Consider the following 18,012-nt stretch of genomic DNA (forward strand, 5'->3'; position numbering starts at 1 on the left):
AGGGAGTCCAAACAAAATGTGACCCCGTGCTGTTCCCATCCTGCTGAGCTCTAGATGATTATATCTACCATCACAGTACAGCCAGCTCAGCCCTTACTGTGTCTGTATTGCCACACCACAAACCACTTCTTCTTATGCAGCCACAGTCTGACATTATCACCCCTACACAGCACAGTTTTGCCAGGCATTGTCAAATAACTACCAAGGAAGCACAGCAGCAGCTGAAAATCCTTCTAGTGGTTAATATGCATTTAATGTGAGCTGCCAGTTACATAATTTGAATTGCTCATTGTTATAGCTAGTGTAGGAGTAAACGAGGCTTGCAAGGGGGTGATTTCAATACAAGCAATAACCAGTGTAAAATATATATTTCTTTGCTTTCAAATCTTTTCCACAGGATGTTCAGTGTTCAAGTCGATGAAGACAAAGTCCAGACTCAGAGGTTCCCATCAGACCAGCCCATCCCTGTTAAGAAGCTCTTCGTGGGGGGTACATCTTCTCAGTTTCAGACTGCACCTCTCAGAAACATACCACCATTTGAGGGCTGTATATGGAATCTTGTCATTAATGCCACGTAAGTCTCAATGATGGCAAAAAATGTCTGGTTAATGAGATCTGGTTGAACTGCCTCGGAAAGTTTATTGTTGCAACTAATCATACTAGCAGCAAATCCTAGAATATTATTTGTTTTCTTTATATGCCACTGCTTTTGGTTTTTTTTGTCTACAGGATATACTCCACAGGCTATGCAATTAATGAGCTGTTTTACAGACAAGCCAACACTGTCTGTTTATCCATGAGATCAGAGAAATTCAGCAGTAACGCTTCAGTAAGATGTATGTCAGCGATAGGTATTTATGGTGTACTATAACACTTTATTTTAGGTAAGGGTGATTCCAAGAGAAGTCAAAATTCTGAGAACCACCATGGGAATCAATTTACTTTGTGGAAAGTGCAGTAATCTGGAAAGAACATATGAGTAAAAGGAAAGGCAATGGTGAATAAAATAAAACCTCTATAGAAAGTTTCCATCTAAATCTTTCTTTCACATATCTGACATTCCTAAATTAGGATTTTACCACTCCACATCAGAGTAAATGACTTCTCTGTAATACCATTGAAACTACGTAGGCCTGTAAGGTTTGCCAAAGAGGATGCCTGTCTCTCTGCACTGACTGTAGGAAGAAAAGCCAGTGGTCACTATCACCTCTAGTTTAAGTGTCTTGCTTCTGTACCTGTACCTACCTGTACAGGGCAGGATGAGTCATGGCTTTTGTGTCCTGTGAAGTGAAATTACACTGCAGCATATAGTTGTTTTTTATAAATGGGGGCTAAAAAGGTCGAAAAACTAATAACAGACATCGCTCTTCTTGTGTGTTCTCAGCCCCATGGACTTTGCTCAGCCCGTGTCCTTTGAAAATGCAGACATTGGCCGATGTCCCACACTAGAACCAGAAGTTAGGCCAACTGAGGATGAAGATAAACCAACTCATGCAACAGTTCTGGTCCAGCCTGAAGCAGACACTAATGGGGAGAAAGAAGGGCCAAGAGTCCCTCCTGCTTCTCCTCCTCCAACACCATCTTTATCGTCAGCACTCGTAAGTTTCAATCACTTCAATCAGATAGAGTTTGAAAAGTTTTTTTCCCCAGGCAAAATTGAAAAGCTACTCATCAAGAATAATGAAGCACTTTGCCACAAAAATAGTGACAATTCAGCATGATACTGTAAATGGAACACAGTGTTGCAGGTCAGTAAAACCTGTGGATAATGGAAAACTGTTTGATATCATTTGCTTGGATTATCACAACAGTATTTTAAAGAACGATATAGCTTTAGAAATATCTTTGGCGTGAATACTTAGCCGTAAACCCTTACACTTCAGGGTGTAAGCCAAGCAATATTTGCTTTGGGTTGGAAGGGAAATTTTCCCATGGGAAATCCATTTCATTATGATATTTCTTGTGCTAGTCTCTGATGCACATGATAGCAGTCATGTCAGTGACACGATGAAGGAAAAGATAAACCAGGAGGCCTATTTGATATGACAATTCCTCCACTGCTATTTTATAACTTCAGTCAGGAGAATTACAAAATGAAACCCCAGTCACTGCTAAATTGAGCTCAACTGTTTTTACCCGAAATAAACAGTGAGATAGTGGCAAGAAGTCTTATACAATGAAATTTAAGGAAGAGACTCCTTCTCTCACAAGTGTAGTAGTTTTATAAGCTGATGCAACATTTTACTGTTCACAAACATATGTTTACATATCTGAATATTAAAATGAATAATACATTCCCCAGAAGATATTTTTGATGGGAAAATTATTTGTATTTTGTTAGACCTGAATACAACCAACAGGTTTATGCAGGCTATATATAGTTTAGTATGAGTGAGGTTTCAAAATGGTGTGAAAAGACTGCACATTCCCCACTTAGAAACCTATTTGCATTATTGGCATTTACACTTCAATAGTAATAAGATGGTTTCGAGAAGAACCTAAATTCTATTTGAGGTACATAACCACCTTTGTTGGCCAGTATACGTGGCACAGCTTTATCTAGAAAGACTTTCCAGCTATTGCTGAAATCTCCACATCACATGCATAGAAATGAGAGCCTTGGGTTCAAGGCAGGCAAGCTCCATCTCAGTTATTACCGTGCCCCAAGCCCCACAGTTACAGACACCGGCCTCTCAATGCTCTCGGGCGGTGGTCGTGACTCGTTCCCACAAGGTGGAGTAGTTGTAGCACCAGGGCTCCCACGCAGCTTTTCTGTTTGGAGTTCAAAGCAAATTTTAGCTAGAGTAAAGCTACTATAGAAAGATAAGGAACCAGACAACAAGGTAAAAAGGATTATCCAGTTTAATGCTCACTGTTGTGAAGGAATGCAGTTGTAGTATCTGTTGATCAAACCTTAAAACAAATAAGGAAACAAACCACAGAAGAGCATGAAAGAGCAAGTGCACACTTCCTAAGACTATAAACACTAACTTTTAAAATAGCAAAATTGAGAGGAATAGATCTACTCATTAATATCAGAAACTAGTCCCATTCCAACTAGGTGAGTTTTATATATCATATAACTAGAGCAGTGATAATTTAAAACCAGAATTCTAAATTCTAAATAAAACACCATTATTCCCTTTCTGTCTTGGAAATAATGAAACTGTTTTAGTATGCTAAAGACTTGAAACTATTTTAGATAAGGCAAGCTTTTGGCTAACTGTTACATTCATATTAGTGAGTTCTTCAAAGTATTTTTAAGGGGACTGTTGCAAAAAAGTAACTACAGTCTGGTAATGAGATAACACTCATATGAGGTGGTACTCACAGGACAGTAAATTACACAGACTCTCAGTGTAGAAGGACTGTATATGGAAAATGTACAGCAGAAAAAAGTATTTTCACAGAGGAGGCTTAAATAACTTATATGCTCTATTTGAGTACTTTTAGGACCTTTTTTATCTACATGCATCCATCTGCATGTAAAAGGGGAGGGCAGTTGAATCCCAAATGAGGAGAAAAACCTACCCTCTGCTAAACACAAGACAAGATCCATGAGTAGGACAGTTGGGAAATACACCAGCCACCAGTCTGCTGCTGCTTGCTGTGAATGCCAGAGTGTTCCTCAACACTGGGTGACTGCTGCTTCTGCCTCACGTTGTTCCCTGCTCCTCAGGGCTCGCTTGCCACTGAAATGAAGAGCGCCAGCCTTTCCTCTGCCTTTGACTCCGTGACGGTACCGCCCGCTTTTGATCCATGCATTTCTGCTGTGTGTTATTAACAGCATCCAGTGAACTGTGGGGACGGCTTCAGTGCTTTTTCTACTAATTGCTTTCTTTGTAATTACTAATACATCAATTGAGAATATGGAGAATGTGTGACATACCACCAGTGGCCTTTTCTGCTCTTCCTTTCCACTGCCATACACACTGAGCTTCTTGACCTACCAGTCAAGTCCTTGACATCTTACAAGACTTAAGTGCAGCTGAAGAGTTCAATCTCTCATGTAATGTGGGAGATTATTATGCAGCCAGGACACATTAAGGCCATTACTCAAAAAGCAATGCTGAGATATTTTAATACAGACTGGTGACCCATGCTTAGTCTGGTGAAAGCTGTAAAGCTGGCTGTCCATAGATAAAACAAAAGCAGACATGGGCTTGTGAATAAAATATGGATGTTTTTTAAACATGCCCTACTGGTTTTGTTTTTTCTTTTGCTGACTTTTCATAATGAATGCTTACCATTAGAAGTAATTATTAGTAAACAATCACTGTATATGCTATGATTCCAACCACCATGGTGTGTTGGACACATTCCCACACTCCTTGCCCATTCTTACAGTCACCCTGCTGGAATGAAGAAAAACTGCAGTGTTTACTGGTACTGGGGAGCAGCATGTGTCAGGGTCAGACCCTTTACTAACATATACCAGCCTAGGATTAAATTTACTCTCAGAATATATCCTTTTACCATGTAAAATGTAAAAGTGTACCAGAGAAAGGTGTGTGTGTATGTATTTTCCAATTCTTTCCAGTACCAGTTATTATTCCCTATCTTTAAATTTTAGCAAGCCCAAATGTAATTGAAGGTATTGTATGCATGGTATTGTCATTACCTTAGTTGTTAAGCCTGTAAATCTTAAAATCATTCAAAATTTTTTCCTGCATTATGGGAATGTGATTTGTTTTTTTCTTTTTGATGATCCCTGGAAGACTGGTATTAATACATCCATAAACCTGCTTGGTCCTGGTGAATTTTCCCTGTTTTTTCCTTCCATTGCATATTGATGTATCAATTGTTCTTGTCATAATGCATGGTGTTCTACTTTGCCATATTCAAACCAGAGCATTTATTATGCAAAACTATATTTTAGAGGTGTTCTATACTCTTGTGAAGATCTTTGTGATGTGTGAAAGCAAAAAATATTACTGAAAAACTGAGTGAGAGAGGGAAATAAATTTCCTCTTTGCAGTTGAAATCTCAGGGCTTAAGTCACTCATGACATTTTCAAAATATTTCAGAGAAAGAACTCTGTCAGCAAGCCCCTGCACCTTGTGCTTTGCAGGCCCCTGCTGAGTCAGGACTCAAATAAGAGACTGTCACCAATCCAAAATGATAGCAGCCACATTGTTTAAAAACAGAGCTTGCAGCTATCAAAGTTTGTTTCTTTCTTTCCCAGCAGTATTGTCCGATATTTTGTTGAGTTAGATCCTTTGAGTAGCTTCCTCACAATACCCTCAGTGGGAGGCAAAAGCCAGACATGAGTAGAAGCTAATTACCATGGTCTCACATTGCCCCAGGCACCCCTATACAAGAGCTTTAGGACCAGAGATTAAAAGACCTGGTGAAATTAAAATGAGAAAATTATAGTGGGCAGAAGATATTTTACCTTGCATTGTTGCACCACTTCAAGATCAATAGAAGTGGAACTACAGGGAGGGGTTTGTTTCTCTACAACCTGGCTAATGTCTCTACATTAGACAGCTGGGGGATTTCAACAGCTGTTACATCAATCCATCAGTTTTTCGGATTCCCTGATTGCTTGTGGGGGCCTTCCAACAGCACCAGGGAAAACAACAGCACAATAAGCAAAGAATACAGTTGTAAAACAATATAAAGAAGTAACATGGACTCATTGACAGCTGCAGGATCTGAAACTACTTTTTACTCATTATTTTTAAGGTGACTGGATTTCAAGTTGACAACAAAGCATCCCTTTAAAACTTAAATCTTGTTTCATTTCTGTAAGAGGGTATCCTACTGTGTAAAACTCAGTTATGTGAGCTAAGAGTACACTGAACTGCCTGGAAATCACTTAAGACTCTTGTAAATGTCCACTGGTGAAAGCATGAAAGCAGCAATGTTCATATATTACTTTTATTTGCTTTTACAGCTATCTTAATGAGCTCTGCGTTTACACCAAGTTCCTGTCAGACTGGTTTATAACTTTAGCTGGTTTATAGCTTTTCCAGCCCACTGGAAAATTGCAGGGCCAGTCTCTAGACTAGGTACAATAGTCTCAGTCCTGAGCAGTTGGGAGACTCCCAGCATATGCACAACTGAGACAGATACAAAACATGAAGTTTGCATGACTGCTGTATATTTTGCAGGATTCCTGTGCTGCTGACACAGAACCAGCCATTTTAGAAGGTGGCAAGCAGTTTGGTCTTTCAAGGAACAGCCACATCGCAGTTGCATTTGATGACACCAAAGTGAAAAACAGGTACGTTGTTTGTGTCAGCAATGAGTTTTGATGGAATTGTGCCAAAATAAAATGCCCCTCCTAATTCTCTCAAGTGTATCTCCCAAAACTATGGACATAATCTGAAAAGATCACATGCCATGACTACTTAATTTCATTAGCCAAACCTATAAAAGCATTAAAGCATAAAATCTAGGCAATGAAACGCCCACCTAAGTAGCTCTCACGGAAACAATTTACCTCTTTGTTTGTAAAGGTTTGGGCACACACAGATCCCAGACTGATTTCCTAAAAACCAGAGTAATGGAATCAGGTTGTGCAACTGACTTCAGAGATGGCTTTTGCAGAGGAAAGTTTTTTTGTTCAGTAACTTCATAATTTCTTTTAATAAGGAATGTTTTTCCCTTTGCTCCAGTAGTTAAGATCAATCTTGCACAGTAAAAAGAAAAAATGATATTGCTATCCCAAAGTATAACACTATATACATATAACTGTTGACATGCAAAGGAATTCCATGAACTGTTTATAAAAATGCAACTTTTTTCAATGGATTTGTGAAGAGACACTTTGTTCAGTTTTTTTTTGTTCTGCAGGTACATGGTCATTAACAAATGTGCTGTGACACATCACTAAGCAATTTTGCTGCTTATAGTTTTCAAATCCATTAGCCCCACACTTATTTATCCCTATAAAGATGTTGTACAACATAAGCTAATTTTAGAAAAGTAGGAATGATCCTGGACTGATCATTTTCATGCAATGATTTTTCATTTATATTATCAGCTGCTTTCAGGTACTGACTTAGCAGCTCAGCTTGAGCAAAGTTAGTGATGTGTTGCCAGTGCAACTTCAGCATTAGAAAATCTAAATAATTTCTTCACAGGTTCTTTGCTATAGAGGAGGTTCTCAACATTACCATTCTGTCCAAGGGGTCATTAGGTTTGCTCAGACACAGCCTCATTTTCTCTTGGAAGAGATCAGAACAAGTGTTTTATATCCTCATTGTAAACTCTTCTGTCTGCATCTTTAAAAGTTTTGCAACCTGTCTTCAGGCAATCCAACTCATTAGAAACTCAGCATTTGCCAGCTGTCACTACAGCTCTTTCCTCTTTGTGAACATTATGTGTGTGGATGATGGATAACGCTGCTGGAATTTTACAAGTGCTGGGATTTTCTAGCTGCTACAGCTGCAGCTGAGAATTGCATCTTGAAATTCTATGCCAAGATTGTAGTTTTGTATCTCCATAGCAAAGGAACTAATGAATGCTCACATGTCAGGGATCAGATAGATGTGAAATGTAATTTGCATATAACCTGATAATTTTTCTTCAATTGTAATGGACAAGTAAAATTGGCCACTAGCAGAATAAATTAAAAAGATAAAAAAACACAAGGTAAAGCAGATGAATTTGCCTAGTGGCTGACTCCAAATATCTTTTCCTTTTTTACTGTTTCCTGTTTGTTTGATTTCTAGGCTTACAATTGAATTTGAAGTCCGAACAACAGCTGATTCTGGCTTGCTGTTTTATATGGCCCGCATCAACCACGCTGATTTTGCTACAGTTCAGATAAAGAACGGTCTGCCTTACTTCAGTTATGATCTGGGGAGTGGAAACACCAGCACAATGATTTCCAACAAAATAAATGATGGCCAGTGGCACCAGGTATAATAGTATCTAATTCTAAATTATTCTTTGTAATGGTAAGAGTGAGCTTTGTTTTGCCTTGAGATATTTGCAAAATATAGTCCACACAAGCCAGACTTTACAAGTAGTATTTTCTGGGGAAAAAAGAAAATAATCTAGCAAAAAAATTTGTCAGATGCACTGGTGCACAGAAATTTATCCTTCAGGAAACACATATTTCTGAACATATTTAAAATATGTGCCATGTATAGTAAGGAACTACAGAAAATGTTCCTTCTTGCTTAATAGGGCTCATGTGAGTATCAGTTCATGATGATGGAATACATCATTAAAACCAGTTGTTTCTACATTAACAATGTCATTGTTAAGGCAGTTTGCTGAGAACAAAGGAAAAAAAAGGAGTAACATGTAAGTAAACCTTCCCTGGATTATTAATTCAGTAGGGAATAAATATGATATTCATGGATTTATTTGGCAGCACCTTCTGTGACTTTATGAGGGAGCATTGTATGCAATGCCTGTGGCACTTGGATGCTAAGAGAAGGAATGATATCACCACTATTAAATTTACTATTTACTGGGCCAAGGACAACAGACACACAGTATATTCATTAGGTGACATGCTGGAAGGCACCATCCAAGACAGAGAAGCAAAGTATGCATGTAACTGTGGGTTGAATTTGTGTGCTGTAAGTTACATTGAATTTTGTACAGATATTTAGAAATTCAGCATCCACATTTCATACCCAAATGAGAAAAAAAAAATCTAATTGCACTTTCTCTCACACTTTAATTGTCTCATTTCCCCTCTGTTCTCCAGAAATTTTATTTTCATGAGGTTTTTAGTCATGAACTTTTTGATGATAGCAACTCCTGTAAACCAAGGTATTTCATAAAGGGAAAAAATGGAGTTGTAGTAATCATTCATCTCTTTCATATAATGCCTGGAAGCACTGGCAGCAGACCAAGGCCCCATTCTGCCACTCCTTTTGTGGATACAGAAGAGATGCTTTTGCTTCTTTAGCCCTTTTCTCTTTATTCTAAGAGAACTAAGTGGAGCACATATTCCTTAATGGAAGATTGTGCTCTTTGGGCATACAGCTTGACACTCCACAAGAGAGGGCTCCTTTTTGTAGATCCTGTTTCTGTAGCAGAGAATGGAGACAAAGTCACAGTTCCCAAGAAGAAAAAAAAAAAAAAAAAAAAAAGAAAAAAAAAATTTGAGAAGGAGGGAAGGCAACACTTTTAGGAAAAAGCCACAGTCTTTATTTCTGATGAAACAGGGGCTTCTCCTTAAAATAATCCTTTAGTGACCACCTTTTCTCCGTTTGGAATAATTTAGGTTAAAAACATTTCCATCAGTCCTACAGAAGCCACTTGGTGCTGCTGCTGTCCTGCTCTCTGTTTAGGTCCTCTGTAAGAATGTCTGTTCCCAGTTCCTGTCTCACCTACCTAATCTTCCTTCTGCGCAAGGTGTAGTTATCCATCTCAAATTTACAGTTGCCTGTAAACACCACGTTCGGGCCCTCACCTTCATGATGCATTTTGCATGTATTCATTTTTATGCAGAACCATTATTATACTGAGTTGTAGAGATTTCAATATAAACTTCTAGAAAGACATTGGCCTAGAATTTTCTCAGCTCTTCAGTAACTGCACTCCCTCCATGCAATTCACCGTCCATTTGTCTGAAGAGAATAGTTGGTATTGCATTAACCATGAGCTATTGCTATTTACCATGAGCTCTAGCGTGAACTATGATGTGAGGAATGTCCAAGCTAGCGGAATCATAAACTCAATATTTTCTGCAAACATGTGCTACTATAAAGATTTGCAACCGATGCCACAACATTCAGCATTTATTCTGAAGTACTTATCTATTCTCAGTGCTTTAAATTGCTGTCTGATTCCAGGAAAAATAATACTGTGGACGTGCCTATTATAACATAACAATGAAGCATTTTAAAGGCATCTCAAGTCTTTTCAGTAATTCTAGTAAATAATTTTCATGATGCCTCCTGACCCAGATGCACGTAAAACAGTCAGATGTTGGCACAAAACCTTGCTCAGGAGCTTTGTTCCATAAATATTATCCATAGCTGCTGCTGTGGTACTTCTGTAACCACTCCTACTGCTTTCTTGTGTATTGTTATATATTTTGGACTGTAACACTCGTTACAATCTGAAAGTACTTGGTGGTCAGAAAAGGATCTGTAATTGTATTGTATTTTTGTGTCTTTCTAGATAAAAGTAAGTCGAGTGAAGCAAGAAGGAAACCTCATAGTAGATGGTGTTTCTAACGGGACTGTGAGCCCCAAGAAGGCTGATATACTGGATGTTGTAGGAATGCTGTATGTGGGAGGATTGCCCATTAACTACACAACTAGGAGAATTGGTCCGGTAAGCAGATTTGTTTTAAGTTATCTCACATGCTTTAAATATGTCCTGATTGGTGCAAATGTCTTCCCAGTTTTGTTCTGGCTTGCTTTTCCCTCAGACTGCTCAAGGATATGGATGAAATGCACCTCAGTGAAGGTGGACAACATTCTGTCAGTGGAATGATCTGACTCAGAATCCAACTAATGAAAAAAAATATTTGAAATAGCAGAGTTATTTACTGTTTTGGAAAAGCAGAAAGTTCCATACACTTGTATCCACTTGGATCACTGCACAGTTAGAGTATAGGTTCCTGAGTACCACTTGCCCATTCTCTTGGCTGTAATTAATCTAGCAGCAAATGCTAAAACAGTGAAAGGATCTCCTACAAGGAGCAGCAGAAGCCAAAATTACCCAGGACAAAGTACCCAGTATACTTCTGCTTACTCTAATAATCAGTTTTGTGTTGCTATTACTAAAAGAGGAGAGACTGTGTTTTGAAGGAAGGCCATGCAAATTCTGTTGTCCTCTTTCTATTTCCAAATTAAATGTGCATATATAAATTTATCACTGTTTTGGTTCAAATACCCAGCTTCCATGCTAACATGGAAGATGACAGAGAGCCCAGAGAAATAAACATAATTTCATCCTAAATTTTTTAGAGTTAACTAGGAACACTGTATTATTCTGTCACCCAGACCATTTACTGCATCTGGCTGCGTGACTCCATGCCAGTGATCTCACTGATGCCCTTCCGACCTGCCAAGATGCACCAGTATCAGAATGGGAGAAAAACCTCTTCCATGCTTTCTTTTCCTCTCTGTGAAGATGGCTTTTTCAAAGCACAAGCCAGAACCTGAATAAATTTAATTATTGCAAACAGCAAATTCAGCATCTAGCACTGCACAATTCAGACACACAAAAAATGGAATGTCAGTAGGAGCTATGTCTGGGTTCATCCTGGGTAGGTACAGAGAATCCATGAAGAGCAGGCAAAGCACTAATCTGGTAAGGAAACAAAACAGACTCCCAAAAAAGCTGCACATGAGTAAATACCATTATACCAAGATGTTTAGGGAATGGAAAATACCATTTTCCAATGTCCAATAGCATTATGGACAGGCAAGAGTTCCCTTCTTTCAGTGGACAAAATAAATACAGAAAAAGGATTCCTAGATCCTTCTTAAGTCCATATATTAACTCATGCATAGGGAATGAAGGGGATGAGTAACCACTCTACATCTGAGAGTTGTATTCCATAAAGAAAACTGACCTGTGATATCATGTTTTTTTAGTAAATAATTGATTGTGCAGAAAGCCCAAACTGAGGCAAATCTAAATCATTAGGATTTACCAAACCGCATCTGAGGCACTGAAAACCAGAAGCAATTCTTTACCCACAACATATAATTCCTAGTACTATCAATTTATGCTCTTTGAAATATGTCTGCAATTTACACATACTGATCTAAGGAGAAGAATCACACTGTGTCCTTACCTATTGCTATTTGCTAGAGGTAATGGAGGGAACCCATGCAGATAAATGGCTCAGTCTGACAAAAACAGTCATGTTAGGTCCTGACAGTCTTATGTGCTTTGGGATTTAAATGAAGCTGTGACTTCAAACGTCATGCAAAAACCGATGCTTGCCTTCCAGTCATGCTCAGTAAAATACACTGCAGTGTATAAGGCTGGTGGGTTGTAGATTCATGCAGAGGCTCTGAAGCAAACCAAGTTGAAAGGATGTGTTAGCTTAGTCAGGGCTTTCTTCTGTACACACATTAGTCCTTTTAGACAGTAGTCTATTATGTAACCATGGTGGGTTGGCTTCCTTTTCAGTGTAGAAAACTAATATCCACCTGTTGAGCTTCAGCAGATGTCACATTTTGAGCACTCAAAAATCTGCTTTCAGCAAAAGAGGTCCTATTACTGTTCCCATGCTAAAGTATAACCAGATTTGCTTTTCCATAGGGAAGAGAAAATTGTAAAGTTAGAGAATGTTATCAAATCATCTACAAATCTTGCATTTCTGTGATTTATTCTTGCGGTGAAGGTTTGTTTTGTTTTCTGGCATTTCTCTTTTTTGATAACAAGATTTGTTAATCTGGAGATGACTTACTTAGAAATTACAAAAAGGACTATTTATGAAAAATCTGACAGAAAGCATTGTTCAGCTCAGAACTGAATTTATTCACTGGTGTTGCTAAGTTCTCATGAAAATATTGTACAGGTGTATTTAGCTGTAATAAGCTATATAATTTCATAGCACATACAGCTTTGATTTACAAGAAAATAAATTCTTAGGAATTCTTTCCAATTATTGGTCAGAACATTGTTAGAGGGGGTAGTGGGAAGAGTCAAGACTTCTCTCTGCAGGTGTGCCTTTGTCCTTTTTGTATTTGTATGTATTTCTGGGCTGAATTTTATACGCTGATATTTATTTTCTTCCTTTCTACTACACTGCTTATGAATATATCTTCTTTTTCTTCCTCCAAGTGCATGATGTATCATTTTCCTCTGTCTCATGGTATCAAGGATAGATTTTCCTTACTCTTTAAGTCAAAGATCAAAGCCTCTGAATCTGAGAACCAAAATGCAGCTTATGTTGACCTTGGAGAGAAGTAGGGAGGGCGAGTTCTGGAGGAGATGCCAATGGCTTTCAGAGGTCCCACTGGGATGCCCTGCTCACACCCAGAAAAACCCCTGCCCCAGGCAGATTCATGGGCAATCAAACCACTGTTCGAAGTGTGCCCAGACCCCCAGCTGGGGGTCACAGTCTGCCCAGCCCAGGAGCCAAACTGGAGCTGCAGTTTGCTACCCTGCACAGGAGCCTCCATGGACATGAGCACATTCCCTGCCTCCACCTCCCTCTCCGGCCAGCTGAGTGGCCCTCATCACTGCAGTCATCAGACTATGTGCAGTCAACAACCTTCACACAGCAGCTTTGTTCATTTCAGTTGTGATGTTACCTGCATTACGTTGTCTTACCACGCAACATTAGGCCCACAGTAAAGTGATTAAAGGAAGGGAAAAATGAAACCCCACCTAGTAAAATTACCAGCAGCCCAGAGAACTGTAGCCACTATCTTCATCTACTTGCAAACCCCATAACCTAGTCAATTAAAAAGGCAAAGTAGAGGCCATTAAATTCCTGCATTGCTGATGTAATTTGCTATGTTTCATTATGTGGTGTATTATTTTATGTCTTTTCCAGTAAGCCAAATAGATGTGACTCACATCACATCCCTGAAAAGTAATGTAATTCATCTTCAGTATGATTAGGAATAGATTCCAATTACAATCAGATATTAAGGATTAGCCGTGTAAAATTCAAGTTTTATTCAGCTCCATAAATCCAGCAGAGAAGCAGAGAAAATGCACTCTTTGATTGCATGCTTTAGGCTGGCTTCTCATAGTTTTACATTTTGTTTGAAATATTGGCTGCAGGTCCTCCATAGCATTGATGGCTGCATCAGGAATTTTAAAATGACAGAATCACCTGTTGACCTGAATAATCCAACTTCCATCTTCAATGTTGGAAAATGCTTTGTCACTGCACAGAAGGGAACGTACTTCGATGGAACAGGCTTTGCCAAAACAGGTAATGGTGATAGTCGAAGAACAGAGAAAGAGGAGATTCTGCTTTTAAAAACTCCCAGTGTTATCAAACTCATGTTGGCTGGAGGCAAAGTAAGACTGATACTTGAAACTCTTGCTGATCATTTTTAGTTATCCTGCCTGAGGAGAAATAATGTGACTTCCTAGCAAGGTCTTGCACTAAGCACAATTGCCATAAAAGTTATTTACAGGGTTTCACATTAAATGGAGTGCATTAACAATACTAGTTTTTTTGCCTTACACTCAGCACAATTTGTGTGATGATTATTAGGAATAATGTATTAGATGCTTATATTCCTTTTATTGTGCTTCCCCTTTTCTCTCCAAGTTGGTGCATACAGAGTGGGAACAGATCTGCTCGTGGAATTTGAATTCCGTACAACACGAATGAACGGTGTTCTCCTAGGAGTCAGCAGCCAGAAAATGGATGGGCTTGGCATTGAATTAGTTGGTGGAAAAGTGAGTAGCAAAGCCACTTTGTTTCTTCATAAGCTGGCTTTAGATACCATTGGTAGTTTAAATGCAAGGTCACTATCCCAATCTCAAGATGTCTCAAACAATAACAGGGCTCTTGAAGGAGAGCCACATTTGCACCTTTCCATACATCTAGAGGGTTTTACACTTTTGAAAAATAGTTTAAAAGATTCTGTAATGCTTGAGTCTCCTAAAACTACAGTCAGGTCTTAAATTAGTGACTACATAAGAAGTTTTGAGGAAAGGCTTTGTCATTAACAATACTGGTTTCTCTTGGATATCTTTTGATTCACAGTCTGGAAAACCAGTCATTATTCTGGCACTATAAAGATTTTAGAAGGGTGTAAAACACCCTAAAAGTAAGACCAAAAAAAAATGGGGAAATGACAACTTAGACAGCAATTTTGCATATTTCCACTTTCTGGGATAGAACCCAGATCCCAGAGGGACAGCAATAGTCTTTGGTGTGTACAGTCAAACCATGTTGACTTCAAAAAAGCCAAACAAACTAACAAAAACAGCTGAACGGTTTTGAAAACTTGCTGATGCCCATACCGTGCTTTTCAGGTGATGTTTCACGTTGACAATGGTGCAGGCCGATTCTCTGCTGTCTATGAGCCTGATGCACCAGGCAGTTTGTGTGATGGGCAGTGGCACAAGGTTCTTGCAAACAAGATCAAACACCGCTTGGAGCTGACTGTGGATGGCAGACAGGTGGAGACGGACAGCCCAAACAGGGCCTCGACCTCAGCAGACACAAACGACCCTCTCTTTGTCGGAGGCTATCCTGGTGAGCATGCAACACACAAACTGTGCTTTACTTTGGCTCCAGTAATGCTACCTTGGTAATGGCTTAAATGTAAGTAGGACTAGATGATTGATAAGACAGGTTGAGTTTGTATCAGTTGGCATGGATGCTCATTTCTGCATTCAGCTGCATTTCAGAACAAGAAGTTCTACAACAAGAGACTCTCGCAGATACCCCTGCCCCATTTCAAATGTAGGCACTGTCACAGGGGATCTGGCAGATTTTCTGCCTTCTGCTGCTCACACACACACAGCTTCCATCTTAAAACTTTCTGTTTAGCAATAGCATAACAGTTATGTTGCAGTAGTAACAGCATTTGGCATATTTAAATTTAACTTAGAAACAGCAAATTTTAACCAAAGAATGTACATCTATGCCCTTGAGGAGGCAGGGCAGTGTATGTGTAAATCAGCCTGTAAGACCTGAGGTACTGAGGAATAAGAAAAACAGCATGCACAGAGAGGTAAGAAGACCATCTCTTTCTTATTAATGCCTTTGCTTGTGGTCTGCTGGGTTTTAAAGGAAAAAAAAACCATAATCTACATTTGTAATCAGTATTCTGGAAGCCCTCAAGAGAACTTGTTTTATGCAGAGGTAATTGAACAGTATCGAGAATTGGGCTGAGGTCTGTAGCTGGCTTCATCTTCTGCTAAGCTGATAATGAATGCTAGTATTCATCTCTTCATAGACAGTCGATAAATTTTCTAACAAGAGTTTACTCTCTGAAATTACAGTTAATATGTTTGCAAAGTACCAATTTTGTTGCATTTGTAATAAATACTCCCTCTAGCTTGAAAACCAAAACAAAAAAGCAAAGTATGCAGTATGTGTCTGCTCTAGTGCATACTGAGGTCGATGGCAAGACACCTCTGAGGTAGTTAATTCTTAAATTATTTTGTGGAAGTTGTTTTTTTACCCATTCTAATGTGTGATACAGTGCACCTAAAAAGCCTTCTCTCTCAAGCTTTGGAATATTCAAAAAATTGTCCTTGGTACTGACATATGAGAGTTGAACTTTAGTCACAATGACTATCAATAAAGACCAACAATGTTATGCCCGAAGGAAAACAGCTTTGTGGCAGCCTTTTTATAACAAAACAAGATTCTAGCATAGGAGCCAGCACTGAAGAAACACTGCAGATGGAGTTACTGTCTCACTCTGGACTGCATGTCAGGAGGAGAGACACAAATCACATTAACACTGCTATCTGTACAAAACAAACGTACACTTACCTCATGTTGAAGGGATATTCATGAGTTCAGCCACATGGCAAGTTATGAAATTATTTAATAAACCTACTGCATGTGTAAACACTTCACTTTTCTTTTGCTGCCTAGTCTAGCTCATCCAGCATTTGTTTTAACATTCCCAATACCTAGACAGTCGCATCACAAATTTGAAGCACAGTACCATGGGATTTCATAAAATTAGTATTTGTGTTTTCCAGTCCCCTTGAGGCTGCATGAATAGAGCAAAACAGTTGTAAATCTGCTAGAATTATCTGATGGAGAATTTTCTGTAGAGTGAAAATTTTCACCACCATAGTGTGTACAAGAATAGAGATTCCTGGGTACCCATAAAAGCTAGCATTCATCTGCTGGTATCACTCTTCCCCATGCAAGGAGAGACAGATGGATTCAGCTATCTTATCCTTTGTGAAACAGAATAATGCTGTGGTCAGACAGTTTTTACAAGTGTAAAGTTACTTCTGCAACTCACTTGAAAGAACACTGAGAAACAAGTGGAGCCATGAATTTCAAGCAGTTGAGAGAAATATTTCCAGCTTCCAATCAAACTGCCCTCACATCCATCCCCTCCTTCATTAGTGGAAAAGATACACTCCAACTCCTGTTTTTACTATCAGCAAGGGAAAAAAAGAATACTTGAAAACTATCAAAACCAGTCTGTAAATGACATCTGAAATCCATCCTGAGGAGCTGGCTTCTTTGTGATGTTAGGACTGAGAATTGCATCCATTTTGGCATATTTTTTCCCCTCTATTATTCTGCGGATAAACAGCTTGAGAAGTTGAATATCTGCAGTGTATTGTACACCACTTGTAGGTAGCAAGCTGCATACATGGGTTACAATAGCAGTTTATATGTGTTCGCATTCTGCCGCTTTCATAGTAGGATGAAAAAAGAAAAGAAGTCTGGATTGTCTTCTAACATAAGCATTCATCACATTTGCTCATAATGTTTGTAATTTTTTAATGATGAATATATACAGGAAATAAAGCATTCATATATTTCAAGGGGGCATCTCTTCTCATGCAAAAGAACAAAATTAAATATCAACTCAAACTAACATAATTCCTTTCTAATTTTTTTCCTTCCTTCAGATGGTGTGACCCAGTTTGGGCTGACTACTAATATCCGTTTTAAAGGATGTATTCGATTTCTGAAGCTTACCAAGGGTACTGCAAAACCTCAAGAGATTAACTTTAGCAAGGCTTTGGAGCTGAAGGGTGTCCAGCCACTGTCATGCCCTGCAGACTGATGGTCACTCAGCCAGTATGGGTCTGTTTATATAAGCACCTCAGATTAAAAAAAATAAATCTGTATCTTCATTGCATTAATAATAAAATGTCTTTGTGCAAGTATTTGAGTAGTGTTTGTGGTATACTCCAATGGCTCTTTCAATATCTCCCAGGAATGCATGAACTAATCCCTTTCCCCCATCCTCTTCATTAAGAGAGTAACACAGTAATTTTTATCTCTTTCCTTATAGCTTAAAATGGAAATGTTTCATCTTTCTTGTGATGAGTGAGACCATATATTATGCAGGTTTTTCCTTTTCTGTGGAACACAGGATCACAAAATATCTCAAGTTGGAAGGGAAGCATAAGGATCATCAAGTCCAATTCTCTGAAATGCTCACT

General features: G+C 38.8%; 1 protein-coding gene across 6 annotated transcripts in view; it reads left to right on the plus strand.

The window, feature by feature from the left end:
* The window catches only part of LAMA2 (laminin subunit alpha 2), a 335,487-nt gene extending 317,754 nt beyond the window's left edge, over positions 1 to 17,733 (plus strand). For all 6 annotated transcript variants that reach the window (XM_038132678.1, XM_038132680.1, XM_038132679.1 and 3 more), the window contains 9 exons: positions 398 to 574; positions 1,385 to 1,598; positions 6,117 to 6,229; positions 7,683 to 7,872; positions 10,099 to 10,254; positions 13,678 to 13,831; positions 14,177 to 14,307; positions 14,890 to 15,112; positions 17,473 to 17,733. In XM_038132678.1, the coding sequence (XP_037988606.1) occupies positions 398 to 574; positions 1,385 to 1,598; positions 6,117 to 6,229; positions 7,683 to 7,872; positions 10,099 to 10,254; positions 13,678 to 13,831; positions 14,177 to 14,307; positions 14,890 to 15,112; positions 17,473 to 17,630 (1,516 nt within the window). In that variant the 3' untranslated portion in view covers positions 17,631 to 17,733. The remainder of the gene's footprint in view (positions 1 to 397; positions 575 to 1,384; positions 1,599 to 6,116; positions 6,230 to 7,682; positions 7,873 to 10,098; positions 10,255 to 13,677; positions 13,832 to 14,176; positions 14,308 to 14,889; positions 15,113 to 17,472) is intronic.
* Positions 17,734 to 18,012: the final 279 nt, after the last annotated feature.

Source organism: Motacilla alba, chromosome 3 (genome assembly GCF_015832195.1).
Source record: "Motacilla alba alba isolate MOTALB_02 chromosome 3, Motacilla_alba_V1.0_pri, whole genome shotgun sequence".
Classification (NCBI taxonomy): Eukaryota; Metazoa; Chordata; class Aves; order Passeriformes; family Motacillidae; genus Motacilla; species Motacilla alba.